Raw genomic sequence first — 27,773 nt, forward strand, 5'->3', positions numbered from 1 at the left:
TACTTTAACGATTGTCTCCGTTGAACTTTGTTTGCTCCCCTCGCTTGTATTTGTTTTTATGGAATTAAAAAATTCCTGCTGGCGAAGGACTTTAATTAAGAGGCGCCGTAAAAACGACCAAATGTGTTCATTTCCATTTAACAAAGCGATTTTTACGGCATACTTGCAGTTTTATGGCCAGGTACGGATTTGGTCAACCAATTGTATTTTTACCACTTGGTAAAGCTACTTAAGATTAGTCAAGTTCAAAAATTATTTTTAAGAACGCCTTACAAAAATCCATATTTGTAGGAGGCGCTTTCCTACAGCTGATTTATCTGCAGAATAAATGCTTTTATTACTCAGCAGCTTATGCGAAAAGCCTAAGTTAATCCGCATATTGAAAATCTCTTTATTGATATGTTTTTTTAAAATTTCTTTTTATATGAGCAGCCATGAGTGAAGTGCCCAGCCAACAATTGTTTTGGTGCAAGCCGTCGATTGGTGTTATTTAAAATGCAAATGGTAAAAGCATTGCTGAGATAAGCACCACATTTGGCACCTGCAAACACACACACACACACACACAAAAAATAGCTTGTATTAAAAGTATTATTCTTTCACGGCTGCTGTGCATATTGTGCATTAATAAAAAATAAAAAATACACAATAAAAATGAGAAAACCGAGAAAACAGAACAGGAACAAAGCGGCAATGCTTTCAACTGTAATGATAAATGAACGCAAACTCCGGACATAAATCAACGAGGGAGGAGGAGAGAAGGGGGGAACCTCTGATGCCGCTGATGGGATAAGCTCGACTTCAGCCGCGAACTATATATGGTATATATATATATATATTCATATATAGATATATTCCCCCCCTTGGATGATTTAAAAGCGAATGCCTCGGCTCCAAAATGTGTTGTGGGAAATATGCATAAAAGGAACACGGCGGGGCATCATGGGAAACCAGAGGAGCAACCGGGAATACACCTACAACTACACCTACACCTACACCCACACATGGCTGTGTGTGTGTGCACGCGCACAATATTTTTAATTTTTCACATTTTTACCAAATGAAAACAGTAGCGAAGGCTGCAGCGCAAGGTGCAGACCAATCCCGCTCCCACAGAGACACCTACGGAGCGCGAAAGACCGCCCGGAGGCAAATGGCGCGGCCACAATGGCATCCATGTGGGTCACCCATCGCCTACCTACCCCCTAGCCCCTCTCCACCCACTCCACTCTCAACAACAGAGACACGCCCAACACCCACTCCACCATAGCTATGCCACCCATTTTGGCGAACTCACGATGCCAGCACATCCATATGCATTCGCATTCGTGGCCGTTTCGAGTTGAAACATTTTTTATAAAACTACCCCTTGCAGCAGCGGGCATATTAGGCATGAGGGTAAACTCAAAGGTAAGGATGTATGAAGGGATAAAACTATGTAACTGGGTCTACTAATATAATGTTATTACGAGTATATAACTAAACTAACTTTGGCTCTCTTAAAATACTTTCTGTAAAAACCAACTACTCTACATATGCAGTAGGCAACATACAAGTACTGGGTACTACACATTCGTAGCCACGGTGCCCATTACCCTTTCACTTGTTTCGAAATTGCATTGTGAATAATGTAGTGTTAATTCTCGAGAGTGCCATGTTCCCTGTTTTATGGGTTTAATGCTTTTGTTTATTGGTCTGCTGTTGCGTCAAGTAAGGCTTCTGTTTCTGCTTCTGCTGCTGTTTCTGCTGCTGTTGCTGTTTCGGCTTCGGATTCGGACTTTGGGGCAGGGATATGATGTGGCAGGATACGGCAGGATATGGCAGGACATGTGGGACTTGCTGCGAAAGGGCTGCGGATGCGCGGCTCTGCTGCTGCTGACACGCGATAAGAAAGCGCGCATTGTTTGGGCCTTGGCTTTGGGCCCGGTAAGTTAACCAGTTGGCCAGTTGGCCAGTTGGACAGCTGACACGGTTAACAAATTAAATTTGCATTCCGCTGCCGACCAACGCCCCAAACAATTTATGGCCATAGGCAATCCATAAGAAGGACGCTATCGTGAATACGCCAAAACAGATACTCTAATGTCAACACCTCACGAATCCGAGTCGTCCTTTTTGTTTTTTTTTTGGGGGAGTGCCACTAGTTTCAATGCCAATATTTCTATTTCCATTTCTGAATTGTGGCGGAATTGATGTCCACGACATACATTTTAATCGATTCTCTACCGCCTTTCAGCACGAACACTTTGCGTCGCGTATGCATAAATTAAGCTCGTAATGGACAATCAATAATTATGATTGACAATACGGTCGCTGTCGCATTTATTCATTAATTGATGGCCTGACACATTTCAATTCGGCCATACAAGTCCGCAATTCGATTGCCTTCATTTGTTTGATTTTGTCGGATTGCTGGATTGTTGGATTGTCGGATTGCTGGATTGTCGGATTGCTGGATTGGCGCCGGCCGTAAACACATCGATGATGAATAAATTCGCAATTCATTTTGTGCGCCATGTAAATGTCATGTGGCGGAAAACGGCTCTATTTGAAACTGGCCAAAAATGATTTGTGGCCTAAATAATGTGAAAAATGCAGCAACCGCAGTGGTTAATAATTCGCCAAAATGCCGCAAAGTGGGAGATAGTTTTATTTGGATTTGGTTGTTTTAGTTTACAGATTCAACATTGGTGTATATAAATGTATATATCTAAAGAAGTTATGTTTGGTCAGTTGTGATTGCCAGTGTCACAACATGTATGCTTTATAGAGTAATATTGAGTAAATATTCTCCTGTTTTACAAATTGATTATAGTGTAATATTGAGTAAATATTCTCCTGTTTAACAAATTGATTATAGAGTAACATTGAGTAAATATTCTCCTGTTTAACAAATTCATTATAGAGTAATATTGAGTAAATATTCTTATGTTTTACAAAATAATCAACCAAACACTTAGATGGAGTTCAATTTCGAGGGGCGCTCTTGCGTTTAATTTAAAGTCGCTTTTCTGTGCGGCTAACTGCTCGATAATAATGTTTTTGTGTGGCAGGATGCGCACATCCGTGTAGAGCAAGGACACACATGGCAACACACACACGACAGACCCGAACCCGAATAAACAATTTTAATAATTTCGTTTTATGAAAATGGCGCTGGGGTTAAATGGTTCGCGAAGAATGTGGGCAACAGGAAGGTCGTAGCGTTTAATGTTTTGCACGGATGCGAATGCGAAACCTGTTTTTGCTTCACCCCTTCCCTCTCCTCCCGGCGGCTCAAATTTCAATCATTCCGAGCGCCGAGCTTTGAAAGACGCCGCGACCTTTGACCCCGCTGCGAAACTGTACGCAATCCAATCAGCAAAAGTCGCTGCTGCAAATCTCTTTTAAATGAGCCACTAATTGCAAACTGAAAGATAATACACAAAGACCCACGGCCCCCCCCCCCCCCCAAAAACCCGGTTACAAACTAATCAGAAGTGGGTTTTCGGGCTGAAACTGCTGAAATGGGGGCAAAACCAAAAACAAAAATAAGAGAAAAAATACTGCGAAAAATCCTCTAGTTAAAGGAGCAATTATCGCAGAGATAGGAAGTACGGGTTTTTGTTTTGCGGCAAGTTTCGGGAATAACTTTTGCCCTCTCTCTCTCACTGTTTGTGAGGCACGTTTATCAGTCGGTAAGTTTTGGCCAAGCGCACTCCTTTGTTAACTTTTCGCCCAGCTAATGTCTATCAGAGATATAAGGCCAAACTTTTATTTGCTAAGCAGTGGCAGTGTCGGCTATCTGGCGGGGCTTTTAAAAAGTTACTGGAACCCCACACGGCTCAGCGGACATGTGTATTTACATAGCCTTATAATCCTTAATCAGGATGGCTCATTTGCTGGCTGGAGTGGATTATGGCACATGTCTGGGGCCACAAACTTCTGGACAACTTGTTGTGGTTAATCAAAAAGCGAACTTTTACAGCTGCCACTGGAAAAGTGTGAGTTTTCCTTTTGGTAAGTGGGGGGAATCACTACTAATTCCCCCATAAGAAGCGGCACTTTCCACTGATTACTGTGGCACGGCTTGTTTGTAATCATATTTATGGCGATCTATTTCCATTTACAATCTCCTTTGAAATATTTATCCTTTGTATTTCCATTCACAATCGCCTTTGCAATATTTATCCTTTGTTTTCATTTATATTGTGCACCATTGAATTGTATATTTTTGCAACTCAAACAAACAAAATGAATTATCAAACTATTTTTCTGCGCTCACCAGCTGATGTTTCGTATTCATTAACTGACTGTGTCGGATTAAAATGCATATGCGTGTACATTTCGCACTTTTATATTCCATCTTTTAATCAATTTAATTATAGAGAACCTTTTTAAATGAAATCCAACGAAATCTGTTGCTGAAAATTAAATTTCACCCACTTGCTGTGTGGGCCAAATAATAAAAAAAAAGCAAATGTTAAATTTAATTTGATTTATTTGCAGTGCTCGCTTTGAAGTTGTCGTTTGAAATGAAGGGCGGAACTCTGATTCGAATGGGGAACTGGGACTGGATTCAGCATTCAGGACTAAGGACGCAGGACTCAGGACTTCATGACTGGGGATGAAGGAGCAGGGCAGGATATACAGCCAGATTGTGTATGATGAGATTATTTGAATTACCTTTGCAATCAAATTGACACCACATAGACGTCCCGGACTGACGGGGACAGACAGTTCGACAGGAAAATGACAGTTCGCCAGAAGGGCGGTGAGCCACTGCCACGCCCACTGCACCACCACCACCGCCCCCACCCCCTTGGAAGTGCATACAGAGGGGATGAGCAGGCAGGAAGTGGCAGACAGGAGCCCCAACCATTTGGAAGCAAGTGTCAGCCGGAATACTTTACATTATTCATACCAGCGCACGTCCAAATGAAATTTTCACTAATGCCCAAAACATTTTCATTTGAAACCTGGGCTCCGAGTAGGCCGATAATCGAATGTAACTGAAATGCCAGCCACTCTGCCGCATTAGTTTCCATCAACGAGAGCACAAAGCACAGAGCATAGAGCACATCCCTGAATTACATAGTTCGTGTATGATATATAATAATGTCGGATTCGAAAGCTGAGTACAACTGGGGCGATTTGGGTATGGAGTCGATGGACAGCTTTGCATCCGAAATACGAGCAAGTGGGGAGTTTCCCAGTCTGCAGCTGCATCGGGAGCAGGTGGAGCAGCTGCAGCGACGTGGCAGGCAGCTTGTCAGCCAGGCCCAGCAGCACTCCCAGATGCTGGTCGCCAATCTCTTCAAGAGCCTGAAGGTCGGCAGCGAGAGGAACACACTTCCAACGCAGGTGTCCACTCCAAAGGTACTGAAATCCTTAATCTTTTGGCATTTTCTATGGTTTTTTGTATGCACTAGGCCTATCGCTTCAAGGACATCTACTCGAGTCGCAAGGATCAGCTGATCCGCGAGTGCCAGGAGCAGGAGCGCAAGCAGCGCGAGTTCCACAGCCGACCGATGCCCGATTTCCGGCAGGCACACGAGCGCCAGGCCTCCAAGGTCGTCGTGCATCGCGTCACCTGTCCCACGACGCCCAATGTGCTCAAGAATTCGCGTGAAATGGAGCAGAAGCGTCGCTTGCACGTGCAGCAAGTGCAGAGGGAGCGCGAGCAGCAGTGCCAACTACTCAGAATGCAGGCGCCCAGGGCCAAGCCCATTCCGTTGAGCAGCCGACAGCCCTTGAGGTCCTCGAATCGTCCTGCCGCCGCTCCGCCGCTGAAGTTGAAGGTGGAGCCCTTCAACCTGACCGCCGAGCTGCGAGTCCAGCAGCGGCGCCTTTTCAACATCCAGACATCGAAGGCGCAGGAGGAGCGGCGTCGCGAGCTGGAGGATCAGCGCCAGCGGGCGGAACGGGAGGCGTACCAGAAGCAGCGCCAAAGGACCACGTTCCGCGCCAGACCCAATCCATTCTCGCAGACCGCACGTTGACCTGCGCGGGGATTTGCCATCTAGTTTTTCTCTTTTTTTCAGTTTTTTTCATTTCTTTTCGGGATTTCATTTTGTTCGGATTTTGTTGCAAATTTGTTTTGTTCGAAGAAATTAAATTACTATAATCACCAGCAGGCAACCGCAAACTCACTGTGGCGGGCAAATCAATAGTGCTTTCTAACTAACTGCATAAATGTTGCATTAAAAAAATGCTGAGACATTTCAAATGTATGATTCAATCGGAGGTAAGATGAGCTTGTATTTTCTAGTTCTAAAGTAAACACTCGCTGCTATGCGAATGCCCGCTGCTGTAGGTGTGCATGTGAGCTGCCGCACATTCAATTTGTTCATTTAAAATGGCTTAGGTCGGTGGCTCCATCAATCAAGTGGCCCTGCCCCAACCCACCCACCATCCACATACATACATATGTACATACATACATGTATATGTTACATATAGCCCGTATTCCATATCCCATAGCCCATATACGTCGAGCGAACCGATGCAATCCCGTCCGCAGGCCACGCCCACGTGTTCCACTACAAACAATTTGTTGTAAGTGTATCAATTGATGCGCCTGCATGTGTGTGAGTGCGAGTGAGTGGGTGTGTGGCTGTGCGAGTGTGTGAGTCACATAATCAAAAGCACAAATACTAAAACAAGCACTCAAACTGTCAAAGCGATGATTGATAGTGTTGACATTTGCTTTTTGGCTCCAGCCATCAGCCATAGGATCTGACTTTTTGCGCATTGAGCTCCTGTTAATGGGACGTTTTGGCGGCGGCCCCTCGTCCTTTCAATAGATTCCATCTCCCATTTCCCAGTTCCCTGAAAACCGCTCACGAATCCCTCTTTCACCGCCAGATCATTCACCTGTGCCTGTGTGTGTGTTTGGTATGTGTGTGTGCCTGAATGATGAATTGCATTGCATGTGTTTATCGAGGTACACTGGCATAGGTATTTATTGCAAATTTGCCGAAGGGGCTAAAAGGTGAGCATCCATCAACTGCTCTCGTTTTGAATGGAAATTGAATGTGATTAAATTGTAACTTACACGAGCTGCTGAATTTCTTAAAGATTAAGGACGAGTTTTTACCAAGTTCAATTCCTTTACAGCAAACTTAACATTGGCCACCACTGTTCGTCCAGCCCCCTTACATAACATACATCAAACGAGCGCTTAACAGTCTGCAAACAGCAGGAGTTGGGGAAAACTGTGCTAACGGTTAACAGATGCAGCGGGGTGACTGCTAACATTGCACTGTAGTCAACAGGATTTGATGCGTTAGCATGCTGTTTGAATTAACGGTCAAACAAATGTTAAGTCCTGCAGGACTCTGCTAACGTGAAAGTTTAATGAAAGGAAAATTGGTTTAAACAAATTAAAGTACATACTTTTGCCGACACAATTTTCTATTATTTACTTTTTAAAGCTCCGCACAAAAACTGCAACAAGATACAGTTGCAAATAGTTTCATAGATAAATAAAAATAAAAATAAAACCAGAAAACCGGAAAGTGTTGGACATGAATACGAATCATGTTTTACACCTATTTGTTGATGAAAAAAATGCCATTGATTGGAAATAAAAAGGTGAGAAAAACATGTAATTGAATGGTTGTTTTAAAAAAATGTACATTTTGCAGTTTAAGTACAAAAAGAGCAGTATATATTTCGGTGTAATAATAGTATTTAATCCATATGGTGCGATGCAATATCCTGCAAAACTGAATCTGTATCTGCAGACCGAGAAAACCTACGAGGCTCTTTCACTTCTGCTTATTGACATCAACATCCTTAATATTCTCTTAGCAAGGATTACCATCTAAACAAAATATAAGTCAGCTGCGTATCAGGTGACAAGTATCGGAGTTCATAATGATGTGCCGGCGAAAGTGCGTGCCTTGCATTCCGGATGCGGATGCGGATGCGCGGATGCGAATGTAAAAATCCGCGGAGTGCCTCGAATTTATACGAGCTAGCAAACGGAGCAATCGCGAATTCAAGGCGGAACAATGTGCCCAATTTGATGGCGGGGGGCGGTGTATGTATACGGCGGAATGTATACGTTTCTCGTGTTATTTTTTGGCTTTTATGGCAAGGAGCTTGCGGTTAAATGAGACGCCAGGACGAAGGATGCGGATGCGGATGCGGATGCTCGCTCCTTGTGGGGCACGGAATTTAATAACGCGCTGATGCATGCAAAATAACGCATAAAAACGTAAAAGTGCACACGCAAAAAAGTAAACAAAGCACATACACATTTATGGACGTACGCCCGCAAAACTGAAACCCAAAGGGGGCGTGGCAGCGGCGGCGGCAGTTGAGCTGCAACCGCCTCGGTAAAAACAATTTTCGCAGTCAATTTTCTTTTATGAGCAGAAAATATTTCACAGTGAAAATATTATACGAATATTGGCAGCCGTCAGCCGTCGGCGGTTTTGAGCCTGCGACTCCAAAAAGGGCGTACATATCTTTGACCCAAAGTGGGCGTGGCACACCACGGCACAGCGCAGTATGAACAAAAAACTTGTGCAAAAATTGGCCGACATTTTTAAGCGCTCAGCAATACACTTTAATTGCAATGAAAAACCTTGGTAACGAAACGCATCCTTTCATTTCGCCTTTCATTATAAAAAGTTCCATTTATGAAATGTATATCTTTCATGGAAAATTTCGTTTTGGATATTTGCAAAAAAAAAAGAAATATAGAAAATGCTGCGAATTAAAATGGTGGTATTTCATAGTAACAGCTCTGTGTGAAGCATCCAATATTTTGTACTGCATTTTTTTGCAAATAAAAAGGACATGCATGCAACTGTTTGATTTCATTGAAAAGTGTCTTTTGTGCATCGGATTCTCGCAGGGATTTGGTGACACAGTGAAGTATAGTAAGTAGATGTGGGCAAACAGAGTATGCAAATAAGTGGTATTAATACTTTTGATACCAAAGCCGTCAAAAAAAGATGTGCACGTGCGAAAAAAGTGAAATCAGAGCGCTACAAAGGATGAGCAAATTTAAAGCGAACCAATAAATATAAAAGCGAGCATAAAATCCAAACGAACACCCAGTCAGTCTTCAATGAGGCCCATAAAACGAAACAAAAGTGGCAGGATTCCGGATGCCGTAGTGCCAGACGCACACCAATTGCTGCAGAAAGTCAAAGTCATTAAAAAGTAATGTCATCGTCAACGTTTCTCAGTTTCAGAGCCCGGCTTTTCCCCATTTCCTCATTTCCCACCCCGCATTTTCCGCATTTCCCGCACATTTTCCGTAGTAGCCCGTGGCGCTTAGTTGCCATTTCAACTCCTTCAGCCCTCGTGCGCTCCATTAATGATGGATGACGACTAGACTCCAGATCACAGAAACCAGAACCCCAGAACCCCAGAACCCCAAAGCCCAGACCCCATATCAACTCACTCCTTCGAATTGCTGGGGTTTTCCCAATGCCATCGCCACCGCCAGGAAAACCTCACCCAAAATGATTTGATGAAAACATTTGAAATTTTTATCGGGTGCAAATTTATGCAGAACTGTTGATGTCATCGCCGTTGCGTTGGCCGCAGAAAAATGATGACGACGCCGTTGTGACGTTGAAATATGAAGGTACATTACCTACTTGCTCATTGCTCATTTAACACCCCACCACCCCGCATTATTATTATGATCCTGCCTGCCTCCCCCGACTTTCTCGCCAGTGAAAGCACTTCCGGTTTTTAACTGTGTACATGGCGGTAGACGATAAGCAGTTTCACTCGCTGCGCCTTTTATGGCATTTAATTTTGATTAACATTGGGCCAGCACTTGAAATTTGTAACAAATAACTTTGAAATTGATTGAATGCATGCGTTCCCTGCTTTTATATGCATCGTAAAGCTCTCTAAACCGAATTTCCCGGGGTTTTCCCACAACATATGAGGCATTTTAAATTCGCAGATTCAAAGGAAAACGTAATTGTTGAATTCCCTTTGGGTGAGCCACATTTAATATTACCTTTTAAGCGAGAAAACAGTGAGTTGTAGGTCTTACCTTACCTTCATTTATATAACATTAATACGTGTTTGCTTAATGGTCTAAAAAGCGAGTGTATTTCCTCGTTTTATGCGCATTATTTCAATGACAATGCCGTGTCCTGTGTCTGAGGACACTATTTTGTGCCCTCGCAGTTTTACTCTCTATATTTCAAAGTACTTTAGTCTGAAAATTTTATATTTATTGAAGTTTTTCCACAGACACCTTGATGTTCGTGGGTGGAAAGGACTTTTTGCTTCGTTTGCAACTCCGGGTTTATTATGGTCCATACACCTTGGCGAACTTTTTATTGTGGCGCACCTATTGCATAAACTTTAAGCAAATTGCAAATGAAAGTTTCTGGGATTTTACATGACAGTTTATGGGTTTGAAATGTAAGTGCTCGCTGGTGTGCCTTGCTCAGTTGCTGATGGGGGAAGTCTCCATGGTCTATGGTCTATGTGCACATGGTCTATATGGTCTATATGGTCTATTTGGTCTATATGGTCTATTTGGTCTATATGGTCTATTTGGTCTCTATGGTCTATATGGTCTATTTGGTCTCTATGGTCTATATGGTCTATATGGTCTATTTGGTCTATATGGTCTGTATGGTCATGTGGCAGTACTCGTAATGCGAAAGTTTTGCTTTTTTATGCGTGTGTGCGGCACCCTGGGGAGAAAGTAGTTTCCGCTGTCGGTGGCGTCAGTTTTTATTGCCCCACGGCTTTGGTACTGCGATGCGATTGTGATGATTCCGGGTGGGTCAGGTTACGGGTGGTGTTTTGGATCCTGGTGGGCTTGGATCCGGGTGCTTCAGTGGTTCAGGGCAGTTGGGCGGTGCTGGTGGTGGTGGCACGTGCACTCCCACAGGTGACGATGGCCTCGTTTATGAACAAACAGCAAAATGTTGTCAACATTTCAAATTTATTTGTTCAATATACAAACACACACACAAGCAGATGGCGACATGTGTATGTGGTGGGAGTTCTACACATGTCTCTGTGTGTGTGTGTTGTCTCTTTCGCAGTGTGTGTGTGAATGTGTGGGTGTGTGTGCGTGTTATTAAATTAAACACAGAGCTACCATCAGTGGGCCAAAAGCATTCATTAGCCACGTTTACTGCACCCGTGGCGACCTCCATTCCGCCTGATGAGTTTTTTCCTATTTTCGGTCCTTTTTTTTTTTTGTCCTGTCTTCCTGCCAGCGAAACTTTCGGTGTTTGTTTTTTCTATGTACTCGGGCTTTTTGGGGGATAACATATTTTATTTGAGGATTATGAAATGCTGACTAATATTAAAGTGCAAATATACAGCAATGAATAAAAAGTAAAGTATATAAACAACAATATACAATTATATACTAAATGCAAAAACATAACCACTGTGAGCACCAATTTCATTGATATATTTAAGAGATACGATTAGAGATTTGAAAAGCGGTAGCAGCTACTATATCATACCCATAACATTATATCATTTTATGAAAGCTGGAGTTCTATGTACGGTATCGTGTATTCGAATCGCTGCGTTATGTCTGGGAGTTGGCGCATTTTTTTCATTACTTTGTCTATTTGCTTAGCATTGTGGTGGCAGTTGCTGCTCAACTCCTGTTTTTCTTGTCCTTGCTGGCGGTGTTATTATTGCTGTTGTGGTGGCTGCTGCTGGTGTCGCTGGCGCTTCGTGACTTTGTGAATGTTGGATTTTAATATTTCGTCCTTGCCGATTTGCCGGCTCCTCATTTGGCCCTCCAGAGCGTCACGATGACGACTGCTACGTGAGCCCGTGTTGGCACACACAGAAATGATTATTGCACACCATTTTCGTCCCTTTTCGTCCTTTCTCGTCTCGCTCCTCGGCGGCAGCACATTGGCATTTAAATGTAAACATATAATACTATACAGCGAAATGGGCCCGGCTGCTGGTGCACTCAAATGCGATTCTGGAACAGCCCGGCCGGCGCATTAATTCTAATTAACTTTCTGCGGTCGTCTAACCCAAAACTCGCTTTATGAGCACTTTTTTTTGGGTTTTCCACAGAGCAGAGTGGAGTAGAGCCTTGGGTCCGAATTGCGTAGCAAATGAAGTGCAGGCAATAAAAAGCGACAAAGGCAAATGGCAAATGGAGCATGGAGATCCGTGGTCCTGGGCCTCCTTACAGCGTTTTCCGTGCGTCGAGCCATGAAACTGGAAATGAAAATTTATACGCTCTGCGGCGGGGGCAGCGGTACGAAGGACAAAGGACGAGGCACCCAGGACGAGGCGCCAAGGGATGGAAGTCGCAGCTTGCCGTGATTAAAACACCTGTGCCGACTGCTGCCTGGAACTCACACGCATACAGCTGCTTTCATAAAATTAGAAGTAGTATTTAAAAGGAAGCAGCAACAAGTTTTACCAAACTTCATTTAATCAACTCAGTAACTTAAGTTGTTAAACAATATTTCACATATTTATTCATATTCTAAAAACAAATGTTATAAATTGTAATGAAGTATTACTTGTAAGCCTGACGCAGGTTTGTTTATTTAATTGCATCCACTGCTAACGACTTGAACGCGACTGTAGCTAGGGAATTAGTGTCCAGCAGTTGGCCAGAATAACTGCCTTGATTGTCTCTGGCAGCTGGCTAGGCGATCATAGCTTTTCATTTCGCCAGGCTAATGAAACGTCATGTTATTTATGGCCAGGATGCGCTCCAACGCTCTAAAGCTCTAATGCAAAAGCATTTCTCCTCATTTAGGCCTTGGCCAGATGACCGACGAGGGTGAAACTCACGAGCAAATGGTGTCAGTAGTTGCTCCTTTGGAGCTGCGTGTTTATTGCAGTGTAATAAGTGCGTGGCTAGTGGAAATGTGCTGTCCAAAATGATAATTTCACTGCGATTATCAATTGGCCAACGGAAATGACCCTTCACTGCTGGAAATCACTTTTCGCCCAGGGCCAACAGACAATCGAGAAACGAAGCGTCACCAAATGGAATCATCGATTTCGTTGGCACATAATTCATTCAACTATCCCAGAAACTAAACAAGCAAAAAGTTGAACTCGAGTCGGGCCATTTGACACGCTGTTCAATTTGTCTTAAAAATCAGTGCCGGACTTTGAGTCCCCCCAAAATCCTATAGAAAACCCAACAAGGAGCGATCCAGACATATTGCTCACTTGTCACTTCACTGAATGCGCTTCATTTCGTGGGAGCAACAATATCTCCAAGGTGGGGCCAATCCCTGGGTTCCGGACCATTCCTGTCCAGAACAGAACAGAACAGACCTTTGGCAAGGCAACCCAAACGTGTTTGGCATTGATAAATTTTCCGGGGCGTGATGGTGAGAGGGGGGAAGTGGGGAAAGCGAATGACTTCCAGCGGTCACGCCATTAAGAATGCTAATGTGTCTATTCAATGCGAGTTTTATGCAAATGGCAAGGTTAAAAGCAAAATAAGAGCCGCGCTCTGGTAATGCGATAAAAAATTTGACACATCATCACTTTTCAATAAAATCAACAAATTTTATTTAAGTCACCCCCCAGAAGGATGTGCTCCCCCCGCTGGCCCCCCCCCCGAAACTTTTTGCTCACTCGTCCTTTTCTTTGTGAGCTTTTCCCTTTCCCCTTTTTTTTTTTGCGCACAAAAGCGGGAAGCAGGAAGGATGTGGATTGGTGGGTGGCAGGAATGGCTGCTAAAATGGCTAGAATGGCAATGGTAGTGGTGGCACTGGGAGCTTATCCATTTTGGCCATACGGTTTTTGCCAGCGCCTTTCTTCTGGCTCTCCGCTTTTGTCCGACTGCTGGCCATTGTGTGGGCCACGGAAATAGCCCATAGTTGGATGCCAGCAGGCGGATCGGACTCAGCTCGAAAATACTTTGCATTTGGAAATTTGAAATCCGGTTATGCTGCTAATTTCTACCCACTTCCCACTGTGCTCGTGCTCTCTTTCTCATCCGGCTTACTGTGGCATTTCAGCATTTCGGCATTTCAGCATTTCAGCCTCGATTACAACATCCAGCTGGGAGTTCTCAAAATGCTAACCCAAATGTCAATCACGTGATTGATGGCACTGACAATTGAGCCGCCAGCGAAACGAATTGGATTCCAGCTGCTGGTATACAGTATGCAGTTGGGAAAAGCGCTCTTACGCTTTTCTCCTTCAAGGTTTTCCACAGCCAAACTGCATTTTCCGCTGTCAACTGAAGCCGCAGTTGGTCAAATGTGGCAGTTCAATTACGCGATTAAACGCACAGAATAAAATGTTCTAGAAACGGAACGCTTAATCCAATCAAGTTGATATCTGCTGTCATCAGCAATTTTATGCGGCATCTTTTTGAGTCTATGATTAAAAGCAATCACTTGTACCTTTTTTAACCATTTCATTGGATTAGTTAGTTAGCTCATTGGCCATCCAAAGAGCTGTGTAAATGGAGTTAACACCTGCTTCACGAGAGGGTGCCAAAAACATTTACGTTTATGTTCAGGGCTAAATTGCCTTGGTTTTAATTGCCCTCGCTGGCCTTCACTCAATTTGCCTCACCTTTCGTGTAAACATCGCGTGCAATTATTTTCCTTTTTCTGCTGCCCCGAAAAAAATCCCATTCAATTGAACAAAACGAAACGCTTATCAAAAACATTAAGTCAGCGGGCAAAGTCGCGACAGCCAACAAACAATTAAGATTGCCAAACAGATTTCCTCTATTTTATAGCTATATATAAATATATAAATTGTTTAAAACTGTTACCTACTTTAAATAATATTTTTAATGAGACTGCACACTTAATACTTTATTGCCAATTTAGTTTCAAAGCCATGTTGTTTTTTCACCCATTTTAATCACGCTTCAGCAGGGATTTTCCCCTATCTAGATCGGGCCCATTAAATATGGAACCCTTTTACACAACCAATCTGACATAAAAGTCGGCTTCATTAAAAGAAAGGATCCCTGTTTGGGCAAAAAAATGAAAAAAAAAAATAAAAAGGGGAAATAAAAAGAGAAATGTGACGGCAATTTAATTAAAAACTTATGAATGAGTGAACAAAAAAGTTTGCTCATCCTTAGACCTCAAGATGTTTTTATCGTTGTTGTTTGCACAAATGGAATCTCTTCCCCACACTCACACACACTCACACTCACACACACTCACACTCTCGCTGTGAAAGTTTTCGCTGTGTGAGTAGTGTTTTGTTGTGTGTGTGTGGGTGTTTGTTTTGGCTGATGCAGATCAGCATACGAAGTCAGCTCGGCATCAAACTTTCTATAGCGTAAAAATATAATTGGAGAAATTTCAAAAGTTTTTGTTTTAGTTTCTGGCTTTCTCTCCCGTCAAAGGACCCCGTTTTACCCGCATCAAAGGCGTAGCATTTCTGCTGCAGAAATGGCCAATCATTCATTCACTTATTCAAATACACTTTTCTTTCATAAAACAGATTGGTAAAGTACACATTTGAATTCAGTTGGCTTTGTTTACAAAATACCTGGGTAAACTCCAAAACGGAACTCAGGATTTTCGATTATATTCGGCCCGCAAATCCAATTGGTAAATCAATTTCCAAGAGTTTTCGTATTTGGCCAGCGCTCAAGAATGCATTGTAAATGTGTTTACACAATATTGTCTCTTAGTCGCAATTTCACTTGGCACGTTTTCCGTCCGCATTTCTCAACGTTTACCTTCCAAGCCAGAAATCTAGAAATCCAGCAATCCAGCAATCCAACAATCCAACAATCCAACAATCCAACAATCCAACAATCCAACAATCCAACAATCCAACAATCCCTCCCGGACCAGTGCCAATCCGTTGGTTTAGTTTAGTTTAGTTTAGTTTAGTTTAGTTCAGTTTCGTTTCGTTTCGGTTTGGATTTGGTTTGGCTTGCCCATTTCATTGTGTGCACTCGGGAAAAAGTGAATAAGAAAATTTGTTTGCCAACTTTCGGTGTAATTTGTAAACATCAAAGAGAATGGCAAAGAAAACATGTCGCCGGCTGAGTCAAAGGGATCAAGAGTTGCTTTGCGAATTCGTGCGGAAATCTTCTACGTGTGCGGCATGCCAAGAGCCGGAATATGTGCTCCTTGGATGGAGTAGCGGGGGTGGCGGGGTATCGGAGTGCCTCCGGGGTCGGGATTTTCCGGGGTCACCACCCACTCCCTTCGCCCAGGCATCGAAACTGATCCCGAAGGGTGGTGGGTTCAAGGTGAACTGAGTGGCCTGGCCAGGAAAGCAACTTCGCCAGTCAGCATAGATAAATACATTGAGAAAACAAAAGATTTGAAAATGAAAAGAAAATATTATAGAAATCAAGTATTTCTAGTTTAATGAAGGTAGGTATTATGGAATTTTTATATCATTGATATACTATAAGTAGCTGAGACTCGATCGATTTTCCAGCTTGCTGGCCCAACTCAAAATGTTAGTGCTAATGAAGCGTCCAGTCGCAAAGTCGAGAAGTCCAGAGAACCAGAAGTGGAGAAGTGCGGGGCGCAGCCGTTCAGTTCACCAAAGTTATGATAACAAAGAACTAATTAAGAAACATGACGTCCTTATGACAGGCCCAGCCTCCGCAGGACCACACTACCAGCCCTCCTCCTCCTTCTTTCATTTCAGCCATTTCAGCCATCTCAGCCAGCTTTTTGGCCGCATCTCAGCCGCGTTGATGGTCTGATGTACTAATTAAGTTTTGAACGTGACGAGAAATTGCAAGTAGCAATTTCGTTGTTTGATTTTTCGCTGCGAATTTCTCTGGCCCCGTCGATTCTTTTGCCCGGTTATTTCATCTGAATAATTAGCTGCAAAGTGGGCAAGTCTCTGGTGGCGAAGGCGATGGTGAAGGCGAAAGACGAAGGCTTGATGAGCTCCACGTCCGGCTGTGGGCGTGTGGTTTTTCCGGGCGGAGTTGCAAATTAGAATTAATTTCCATGATGCTTCGACAGCTTCACGCATAAACAGATGAGTGGCTGAAGGAAAATAACTATAGTTGGGGGTTAAGCAATTACGTTTTAGTACAACTAACGTCAATTTCCCTATAAAATTGTTAAGAGCATCAAGGATAATGACTTCGAAATGCTTAGCTAAGAACCACTCATATGTACCCATAAAAGTATGCTACGTTTTTTTAACGTTCTTAGTCACAATGAATTTTGTGGCATTTGAATCAAATTGCAATAGCTGACCTTACAGCATCTACTTTAAACACCTCTTTTGCACTCTTTTAGTTTATAAAATATCAAACTGATATCATATCAAATTTCATATTTTTCGTATTTCGCCATACTCCAACTCATGAGCTGAATGTGTATTAAGTATAATCCTTTTCCGTATTGTCCGACATTACTTTGCTTCCTATTTTCCCTCCAAAAGGTTTATAAGGATTTCCCTGGCATTTTCCTAGCAATTCAGATCGCTTTTTCCAGCGCTTTCATTTCGCTGTGAAAATGTGATTGCAACGGGAGCGGAACGCTTTCCTTGCGGCGCGGCGTACTTTAATATGAGTTTTCCACGTTTTCGCCTTTGTCTCCGAGTCTTTTGTGAGTGGGAAAAGGCGAAAAAGCGATGATAAAAATTACCGTTGCGGGGATTAAGAAGTTTCGCTATTATCATTCAAATTATAATTACTCGCAATTGTTTTTGTAATGTTCATTACCATTTAGCGCCTTCAGAAGCTGCCTGCCAGCGCTTTTCGCTTTTCGCAGCAGACATTTTCATAATTATTTTTTAAATTGCCATTTTCCAGTGTTTTCCGCTGGCTTGGGGCAAGGATTTGCGGCAAGTGCGATAGCATGTGTTAATTAGTTTCGGGATCTTCCGCAAAGGCCATAAGCTTTCTTAATTTTCCCATTGCAATATAGTTGACCTTTCCCATAGATCGCAGACTTGGCGAGAGTTTGATGTGACTTTCCGAAGTGTTAAACTTGTGTCGCTTTCTTTGTTTTTCTTGTGTTTTTTCCGACAACAAATTGTCCGCAGACACGCAAGTGTATCTTGCAAGCGAAATTAATTTTTCATAGACACGAAGCTCTCTTTGCAGTCAGTCAGTCAGTCAGTCAGCTGGAGGTGGTGGAGTTGTCTGCTTCAATTTATCTGATGATAGTTTAATTAAATAATTTCCACTCAATGTCAGTCGCACAAAGCGAAAATACAATATGACAATGCAAATGTAAATATAACCCGCTCATTCTTCATACTCCCCCTTTTTTTTTATTGCAAATCTTTATCGGTCTCTGGCAAATTTATGATTTATTTCGGTTTTTTTGCAGTTCAACGCCCACAATTAGTTCCACTCAAATAAATCAAAAGAAAATTTGTGCAAATATTTACACAGCCAGCAAATATTGCACTTGCATTATTTTTATGGCCACGTCCCTGTGCATTAAGCCACAATGCATTCTCTTTTGTTTTTTATTCTCTGCTCTGCCATAATGTATTATTTATTTGTATTTGCACATGCATATGCAACGCCTGAGAAGCAAAAATTAAAGCCAAGAGTTTGAAATGCCCAGCAGTTGGCATATTTAGATGGCACATATTAGGCGGCCTTAAGCAAATGACATCGCAAAGTAATTAAGTAGTAGTAAGTAAGTAGTTGTCCTGTTCAAATGCAAGCGCACACATTGCATCCTTGCATCCTTGCGTTTAATTACGTCGGGCATTCGGCTGCATTTGCCATTAATTTGAGTTTACAAAAGCCTATTTGTGATTTGTCAAAATTGAATTTGCTCCTTATCAAGATGTGATTGATGGCCAAAACGTTGGACGTGCTCTGCCTCCCATTTCTGACCATCCACAGCTCCTGCATCCTTCAACTGCATTCAGGACTTCAGATCTTTCGATGGAGCAGTCCCAGATCGGCGGCCTGGCACTTGGGTACTTCGTACTGTGTACTCCTGGAGGTAGTGTGTGTACTTGGTGTACTTGCGAGTGCTGAACAACTTTTCCCAACAGCACAGCACTTTGTTCCAGACATTTGATTGAGAGCTCTGCGAAATGCAAATGCAATGCGGATGTCATTCAAGGAGTGGCGAGAAGTTGTGCGGGACGGCCTCCCTGGGAACAAGTCACTCAATGCCATCGCCCAGAAAAGCGAAAACCACCCACTGCACTCCGCACTCCGCCCTGCGCACTCCACACATCAGCACATCAGATTGCATTCGATTGCAAGTTGATTGCGGCACTGCAGCATGCGGATGCAGATGCGGATGCGAATGCGGATGTGAATGTGCTTGGAGTGGCGATTGCGGAGGCGGGATTGGAGGTATCTAACGCTTTTCAGGCGCTTTAAAAGTGCAACGGCCATTACTCCACGGGCTCTAAAATGTTTCAAACATAAAATAAATTTCGGTTTTTTATGCACAGCATTCGGTGCGGGTGTTAGATTTTACAGGGTGTAGGGGGGGCATTCCATTCATATGCAATTTTATGAATTTTTTTGCTAATATAAATTTCACAAATATTGCCATTCCCTTTGTGCTGGCAAAGCAAATACAACATATCAGTTATTGGGCAATTTGCATATAAGAAATAAGATGCTTTTTGTTATACTATGTATTTTGGTTTATGTTAAATTATGATCTTACTTAGTTAATATTGTTTTTAGATCAGAAGATTTATGAAGAGCTTTAAGTTTATAATCTGAAAGTAGTTAAACTTGTTCTTTGATCAAGAGATTTATACAGAGCTATTAGTTTCTTATCTGTAATTTGTTTTCAAGCTCCGAAACAAGTATGAAGTGTATTATATTTCTAGCTCCAAGATATAGTTTTATTTATTTAGCATGAATCGGTATCAAAAAGTCCGCACTCCTTGGTCAGCTTTAATCCCTTGCAGTTGTTGTTTTGGCCGGGCAAATCTCAAATGGAGTCACATTTTCAATGGCTGCTGCAAAACTTTTGTCAAGTTGTGGGCGGTGGGCGGTGTTTGGGGGCGGGTCCATGCTGGGGCCGGAAAAAATGGCAGCCGGAAGTTGAAGTGCTGTTGGGAATTGCAAAAATTTGCTGCCTGCCATTGTCATTTTTGTTTTGCGTCGCGGCTGCGATGTCGGCGCATTCGTGCGTTTTATTCCCGGCCAAATCCCGTGAATTCAAACCCGTCGGCGCAAAATCGAACAACCAAACCCAATCCCATAACAGTGACAGCAAAAATAGCAAAAATAGCAAAAACACCAAATACAGCAAGAGCAATAGCAAAACTACTAGCAGCAACTGGGGACTTTGGCAGCCATTGAAATTTCGCAGCTATTGTCAGATTTTGGTGTTGCCTGTCATGCAAATTCCCGGCACAACGTGAGCAGCCCATCAAAATTATGTTTGGTTTGACTCTTAAATGCGAGAGAATCCAGCAGTGCAGTGCAGTGCAGTGCACCTGCATGAAATACATATATTTAAGGATCGAATGCAGCTTATGTTGCCCCTAAGTCCCTCGTTCGATTTGCCAAACATTGTGGAGCAAATGTGCCCCAAAACCCGCAGTCCACCCGATGTCCACTTAATGCCATTAATGGACTTTTAAGTGCCCCGGCCAACAGTGCTGTTCCTTTGATTTTGCCGTGCATCTGCCGTGCCACGCCCCTTGCGATGGTGGGCGGGTGTCCTGTTCTGCAATGTCCTGTGGTCCGAGGTGCTGATCCCGATGATGCCGTTGCTGCTGCGACATTTAGCCCATAATCCCGGCGCTCGATGCTCCAGCACGTGCGAACTTTTCGTCACTCGCCTTGTTTCACTTCGGTCTGCGAACTAGCAAAGTTTTCGCCCCAAATGGTATACATATATTTAAATTGAATGATTGCTTAAGCGAACTCAATTATTGGACAATGGTTTAGATTGGCAGCTGGCTGCAGCGATATAAGACTTTAGGAACAAAGATGGTTAAAATGTGGTATTCTATACTTTCAAATAGCCATATCTATTCTGTGACAGGCTCATTGAAGCTGGCAGAAATCGATACGTCAGTCAGCCAGTGTGTATGCCCAATAAGGATACCCGCCTTCTGTTCATCCTTCTAATCCCACAAACACAATGACTCCATGTCCAGATTAGACGCATCCAATGGAGCGTAACAAGTGGTTGCTCTCTTGAGGGTTTTGCATTTCAATATGCTTAGCATTAATGGACCTCAAGTTCAACAACCGCATGAAGTACGGTGACTTGGGCTCTTTCCAAATCTAAATCCATATTTCCTTCCCATGGAGCGCCAGGAATTTGTTTTATTTATGATGCCGGTGCTGGTGGGTCAGGTCAGGAATCCCTGGCCATATGGCCAGCACATATCCCATCCGTTTGCACCATTTCCCAACGTCCGTCTGCCTCTGCCACAAGATATTTAAAATCAAATTTGTTTAATTTACATGCATAAACGCGTCAAATTTGCTTTAGAATTGTGTAACAGGCCGGACAAGAGCAGCGGATGCGGATCAGGATGGATGTGGATGTGGATAGATGTGGATGTGGATGTGGGTTCCAGCTGGGGGAGCTTGTGTGCTCAAAGGCAACAACTGTTTCCGTTAATATAAAATGCAAATTTTGAACAATTTTTAGCAACGCCCCCGCATCCCGTAAGGCCACATCCTTTGGTCCTGCGGTCACTTTGGTTGCGAGCCGCACAAGATATGAGTTTGTAATAACCAAATCGGTTGGTTGGTCGACATGGATGGGCGCCACCCCGATGTTTGCCCAAATGCAATGAGTGGTGAAGATGGGGCTGTTTTGGAAATGATGGTCCGCAGTCGCCGGATGTTGTTCATATCCCTTCTGTAAACGCACGGAAATACGTAGCCAGCTAAAAATGGAAATTTTCGGCCAGCAAATGATGTTGGAAAAACAATTTCATGATGTTTTGATTTCAGCCACCATATGTGCGTAAACACGCTACCAATTCAAAAGCACACTCAGATAAGATCGTTCGTTCTGGTCGTGTTATCCTTTCGCCGATACGATTGACAGTTGTAATTTAAGGCAGGCCTGTGAACAATTTACAGGACTCGAAGGACAGCCATTTCACATTCATTTCCATACGAATCACCCGGCGGCGCTTGACTTCGATTTTTGCCATATTTTTGCAGTCATTTATTTACATTTTCTCACCCTCTGTGGGCATTTATTTATTTAGTGCTTATCTTTGAGGCGCATAAATGAATATCGAATCGAGTCGCTTCGCTTCGCCTCGCCTCGCCTGGAATGACGAGCCACCATCCAATATCCTTGAGGGGATGGGATTGCTGTCCATTTCTATGCGGTTGTGGCGTGGTTTTCCCAGCCTTGGGCATAGTTGTCAACTTGGCCTTTTTCTAGACAGATCTGCTATATATTTAATGGCTTCATCCCTGTAAATAGAAGTCAATACCGAATCATCAGTGCAGAATGTTGTTTATATGTTCAAACACTCTTCAGCACCTTCTTTAAGTACTTATAATATTTGGAAGGTATATTTACCCTGAGGAACAGTATAAAAGTGAGGCATCTCTGGGCGATGGTCTCGACCCTTCGTCCGTTGTCCAACTGTTGGCCAAAACCCACTTTTGGCCAACTGCGTCCTTTCTTTGCACTCGTTCGAGGGGAAAGCGATACCCTCTGCTTCTCGTTTTCAAATCCGATTAGCATCATTTAGTTGGGCCACTGTTGTCGCTCTCGAAGGGTCTATTATTTCCATTAGATTGATTTCCCCCGAAGAGCTGCCATTAGAGTGTCCCAAATGGTTAGCATCTTACAATCGGGCTTAAGGTGAACTGACATTCAGTGGCGAAGAGAACCTTTTTGTGAATTCTTTATTCCATTTATTCGTTCGTATTAACTACTAGGCATGTTTGCGATCCACTTTGCATTTGAGGGCACATATCAAGCAGCCGGACTTGTACAAAAAATCAGTTGACTCCTATGTTTAATTGTCCTTCAATTGCCTAAATCTTTGGAACGGAACCGAAATGGAAACGCACAGACAGACAGACAGACAGACAGACAAAGGCGACCTGGAAAAGTGCCACCTCCTCGACTGAGTGACTTCAATTACCCCACACACTTTCAGATGGCAGATGGCAAAGTGTTTCACTCGCCAAACAAGTTCCAGATTGCATCTTTATCTCGGCCCGTACATATTCTTGCAGGCAATAAAAGTTTCTGGGCAATAAATCTGCAAGTTTCTGGAGCGAGACCTCGAACTGAGTGGAGGAAAAACATCTGCAGTCGGCGATGCACACAAATTGCCAAAGAGTTGGCCCGGGGAACAGGTGGCCCCGGATTGGACGGGATTTTATGTCTTGCAGGTCACTGAGTCACTTGGCCTCCATTTCTTTGGAGCTGCCGGTGTCTTCCAGTCCTATCAATAGGGTTTTTGATAAGGACGAGGCTGCATCCTGCCCATTTTTTGGGCTGACGAAAGTGTTGACGCATACAAATTGTGCATTAGCGCAAAAACTCGCAGCTTTCGACGCATTAAGTTGCAAATGCATTGCCCTCGGGTTCACGGGTTCACGGGTTTTCGGAGGATCGGAGGTTTCCCCGGTTACGGGTGGTAGTGGATACCCCACTACGGGGCCTCTTTTTGTGCCGGACTAACGCGACAGCCAGTGGCGAAAATCTGCGAGCATCCGCATTTGCATAAATGCAATTTAAAATCTGAATTATTCATGAGCACCGCCATTTGGCCATTTGTCTGAATGACCACTTGTGGCTTGCTTTTCCCAAATGCACCACCATCATGGCCCATATCCCGGCACAAAACCCGTTGCCGAATCCCAATCCCAAGCCGAATCCCCATCCGAATCCGAATCCGAGTCAGAGTCCGATGTGAGGCCAGCCAACCGGGCGTATACGTATTTATTTTTTTTATGGCACTGGCACTGGGATCGCCGCCTGCATGTGACAACTTAATGGCTTCCGTTATTTGAAAGCAAAAGCATCGAAACTGCTGATGTCAAATTGTCGATGAGGATTAACTCTTCCGTCTGTGTACATTTCATATTAGCAGCTGCACATTTGATTTGCCCACTCTCCTCACGCAGCACCGAATGTTTATTCTGGATTTAGAAATTACATCGTGTGTTTATTGAGCAAACACACTAGCTGGATGTCTAATGTCCAATGTCCATTACTCGAAGGCGGTTAAATCAATCTATGTATTTGCCAACACGCTCTCGTTAATGACTCACTTTGAAGTGGTAAATGCACTTAGGGCTCCGTTTGCATTTATTGTAAAACTCGACTACAAATCACTGCAATTAGTTGAGTACATTGGCTCGTGGCTAATATACAAGTTACAATTGTCTGGAATCAAAATCTAAATTTTATTAAGAAATTACTCATCAAAAGCGGAGGAAAATGAAGCACGATACAATAATACTCACACCTCGGGTATTATTTTGAAAGTTTCCCTTTGAAGTCGGCTAGGCTTTGTCAAAAACTTAACCGCACTTTGCAAATTGCCTGATAATGAAAAAAATAAATATGAGAAAAAACGGAAACCCTATGTAGCAAGAAAGCAGAAACAAAGCCAAAGTTTTCCACTCTGCCGCACAAAATGTGTGGCCTCAGTTTCCTCCTTTCATGTTAACAATATTATAAAACTTTGGCGATTTCCTTGGGCCTTCGCTTGCAGGTGTAAAAACTTTGGCCCCGCGGCCCGGCAATTGTGTTTCCATTTTCAATTACGGAATGTACTACAGCTGACCCTTATTGGCTCCGATAAGTCCCGGAATTAGTTGGAATCAGCCTACGATTGCAGCCCATCCGGCATGGAATATCACGGCGTTCGGGGAATGGGAATGGAAATGGGGATCACAACAGAGTGAAATTGTTTTGGATGCCGGCCAACGAGCAGAGCAACCCGTCTGCTGCGAGATAATTTCCTGTCATTATTTTGTGGTCTTCCGCAGTCGAACGTAAAAATTGCGACTCAAAGGTTTATATCCAGCACGGCGGACAAACAAGCGAGCAGGACAGATTGGGCCTCCGTAGTCCGTAGTCTGTATTCCGTGGTCCATAGTCCGTAGTCCGTAGTCCGTAGTCCACAGTCCGTAGTCTGTAGTCCGTAGTCTGCTGTCTGGCAGTTGGAAAAATTGACTGCATTGCCAACGGGTCAACAAATAAATTGGTTGGCCGGGCTGCCATGTTGATTTTGAGGTCATCGCTGATATTGCGGATGCGAATCGTTTTTGATTGCATTGGCCAACTGGAGTCCCGAGATGATGACGCAGTAACCGCACCGCCATGGCCATGGCCACTCCATTCCACTGGACGTACGGACAACGAACTTGGCAGTACAGACTACCGATCCCCGGACTACAAACTTCGAACTGCGAATGTCCCGACTCCGGGCTGAAAGCTGGTACGGCTCTACGGTGTATTAATTGTGGTTGCCACTGGTGAGAATTTCCATTTGCCATTTTAAGTGCGGCTTGACGTTGTTTTCATTCCCGTTAAGGCCGTAAAAAGTCCGTGCGTCAAATATTTATTACAAATGGCCATATTCGCACACACATCCATCCATTCGTTCGCAGGATGAAAGACAGTTGCGTTTTTTTTGGCCACCACACCTGCAGAATGTTTAATAAATCAACTTACTGCCACTCACTGCATTCTGGCCGACTTCGAAATACACGTATTTTCAAAAAGGCCTTGCAAGGATGTATGGGATGTACATAATTAGGAACATTCTTAGGATTAATATTTAGATTTATTTATTAAATATTTATCATGCAGCTTAAAGAGTTTTATTTAAGTTCTAAGAGTATTGAGTTGTTCTGCCCAAAACAGTATGCTACACTTTTTGTTAACCCCTTTGCAAAGCAATCATTTCAATGTGGCTTAAGGGAACACTTAAATTAGCTATCTCGTCGAGTCTATTAATAAACCAAACACATCGTGTCACTTTAAAACGCAGTGTAGCCTTCATGTGGCATAAGCCATAACACTAACATCCATACAGTGACAGACTGTGAGCAAGTGCCCTGTTTTTTGCGACTCCAAAAAAATGGACACAACCCGCTTTCGAGTGTGTGTGTGTGTGTGCGTATGAGTTTTGGTGAATATTTCACGAATTGAGCTGTCATGCAAATGTGGCATTTCTGTTTTTGAAGTTGACAGGCCTCGAAAATTGCAGCGTACATCTAGATTGAGGCATTGACATGGGGACGAAGTCTCCCCCGCCTGCAAGGATATGTGTGTTTGCGTGTGTGTGTGTGAGTGTCAGTCGACTTATTGTTGCAGGAATACTGCCGCAATTGTCAGTTCCATCAGTCAAGGATGTGTGACAGCCACTTGAAGGCGAACGCGGATCGTCAGCGAATAGAAATGCCACAGTATTTATTGAAACACCATTTTTGGTAAAGGTAAATCGAATAATTTATACCATTCATAGCCTCAGCATAAGGTAAAAAGGATATAGGACTAAAGTAAATTAAATTTCTTAGAAAGCAAATCAAACTGTTTGTTGCTTGTTTCGTCAACTCACGATTTTGTCTCAAAACTGTGATTAACTTTTGATTATACAACTGTCACAGTGAATAGCTAGATTTTAGCTTTTTGAGTGGCCCAAGAAAACAATTTGATTCTTTGGCTATCACACAAATTTTGCCACTTAATGCGCTAATAACTCAGCTGGCCGCACCCGAAAAGGCCAGAGCCCAAGAAATGGTAAAAGTTTTATTGAAAGCGCCACACAATTTGTTTGTATATTTAAATTATCATACAATTTCCAAAAGTTTCGCCCGAAATGAGCGCTGACCCGACCCCAACATAGAACTCCCCCCATACCGAATATACCCCCCGTTGCCACCCAGTCATTATGGCCCCCATTTCACTTTGGACTCGTTTTTCGGGTTCTTTTGGCCGCCTTGCCATTTTGACTTGCGCCATTTGGTGTGGGCTGAATGGCTTGGGTGGGGTCCTGTTCCTGGTTCTGGTCCTGGTCCTGGTCCTGGTCCTGCAGTCTCGTGGCTGAATTACATTTGTGTAATTTTGCGGAAAAACTTTTTTATTTGCTAATTTCGTTAAATTAGAAGCGAAAATGAAAGAGAATTGCAAATGGCATTATAATATGCGCAGCGAACGAATTTTTGACAGGCACGTCGACGACTTTTGCTGGCGGCCAAAATAATTACACATGTAATTTGAAATTCTTTTTAGTGTCCTGCCAATGGGGAAAAACTTTTGCAGAAAATTCCTTAATTACCCGAAAGTGAGGCTGTTTCCTTGGACATTTCCACTGCTCCACAGAGCACTCAAACATGCAGATATTCACCATAAAAATGCTCAATTTGAATAAATGTTACTGAATAAATAACGCGTTGCGAGCTCTGAGTTGTGAGTGCCAGGAGATGGGAAGATGGGTTTTCGGGGCAGCTGACGTGCGGCTTTTATTCTCGTGAAAGGTGTTAATTGAGTGGCTTCATTTGTCCGCCGGAAATGCCCATCAATTAGGGTAATCACGCAACAAAGTCACAAAATGCCACGCCCCCCCGCCCCAAATCCAAAGGGAAAAGGAGACCAGGACGAGGACGAGAACGAGACAGTCTCATCGTTCGCCTGGCTGTGGCTTCCAGAACGGCGGCTTGAAGCGTCGGAAAAACTGCGTGACTGACATGCCACGCCACGCCATGCCACCAAGTCGACATCCATGCTCACATCTATGTGCTGCCCAGGTCCAGGTCCAGGTTTGGATGCGGATGCGGATGGGGATCCAATGTCCACGGACCCGTATCCGGGGCTTGGTCACCGCCGCCTTTGTGTTTGGCTTTGTTTGCCGGCACAAAAGGCAGAAAGCGCTCTTAATTGGGCGGCTAACTGAAAGTGGCTGCGTCTTTGCCCATTCAC

General features: G+C 43.5%; 1 protein-coding gene and 1 long non-coding RNA gene across 3 annotated transcripts; one reads left to right on the top strand and one right to left on the bottom strand.

Annotated features, from left to right (window-relative positions):
* Window positions 1–4,985: 4,985 nt before the first annotated feature.
* LOC120451182 (trichohyalin) lies at window positions 4,986–6,112 on the top strand. The gene is made up of 2 exons (XM_039634629.2): window positions 4,986–5,358; window positions 5,412–6,112. Exons 1-2 carry the CDS (start codon window positions 5,098–5,100, stop codon window positions 5,979–5,981), a joined length of 831 nt encoding a protein of 276 aa, XP_039490563.1. The 5' UTR covers window positions 4,986–5,097; the 3' UTR covers window positions 5,982–6,112.
* A 16,520-nt stretch (window positions 6,113–22,632) lies between these two features.
* Window positions 22,633–25,305, bottom strand: LOC120455203. Of its 2 annotated transcripts, none has more exons than XR_005616729.1 (3): window positions 24,631–25,305; window positions 24,308–24,386; window positions 22,633–24,227 (listed from the first exon to the last, which is right to left on the bottom strand). It is a non-coding gene; the product is annotated as an uncharacterized LOC120455203 (long non-coding RNA). The 2 variants fall into 2 exon arrangements; XR_005616728.1 differs by having other exon boundaries at window positions 22,633–24,240.
* Window positions 25,306–27,773: the final 2,468 nt, after the last annotated feature.

This window comes from Drosophila santomea, chromosome 2L (genome assembly GCF_016746245.2).
Source record: "Drosophila santomea strain STO CAGO 1482 chromosome 2L, Prin_Dsan_1.1, whole genome shotgun sequence".
Taxonomy (NCBI): Eukaryota; Metazoa; Arthropoda; class Insecta; order Diptera; family Drosophilidae; genus Drosophila; species Drosophila santomea.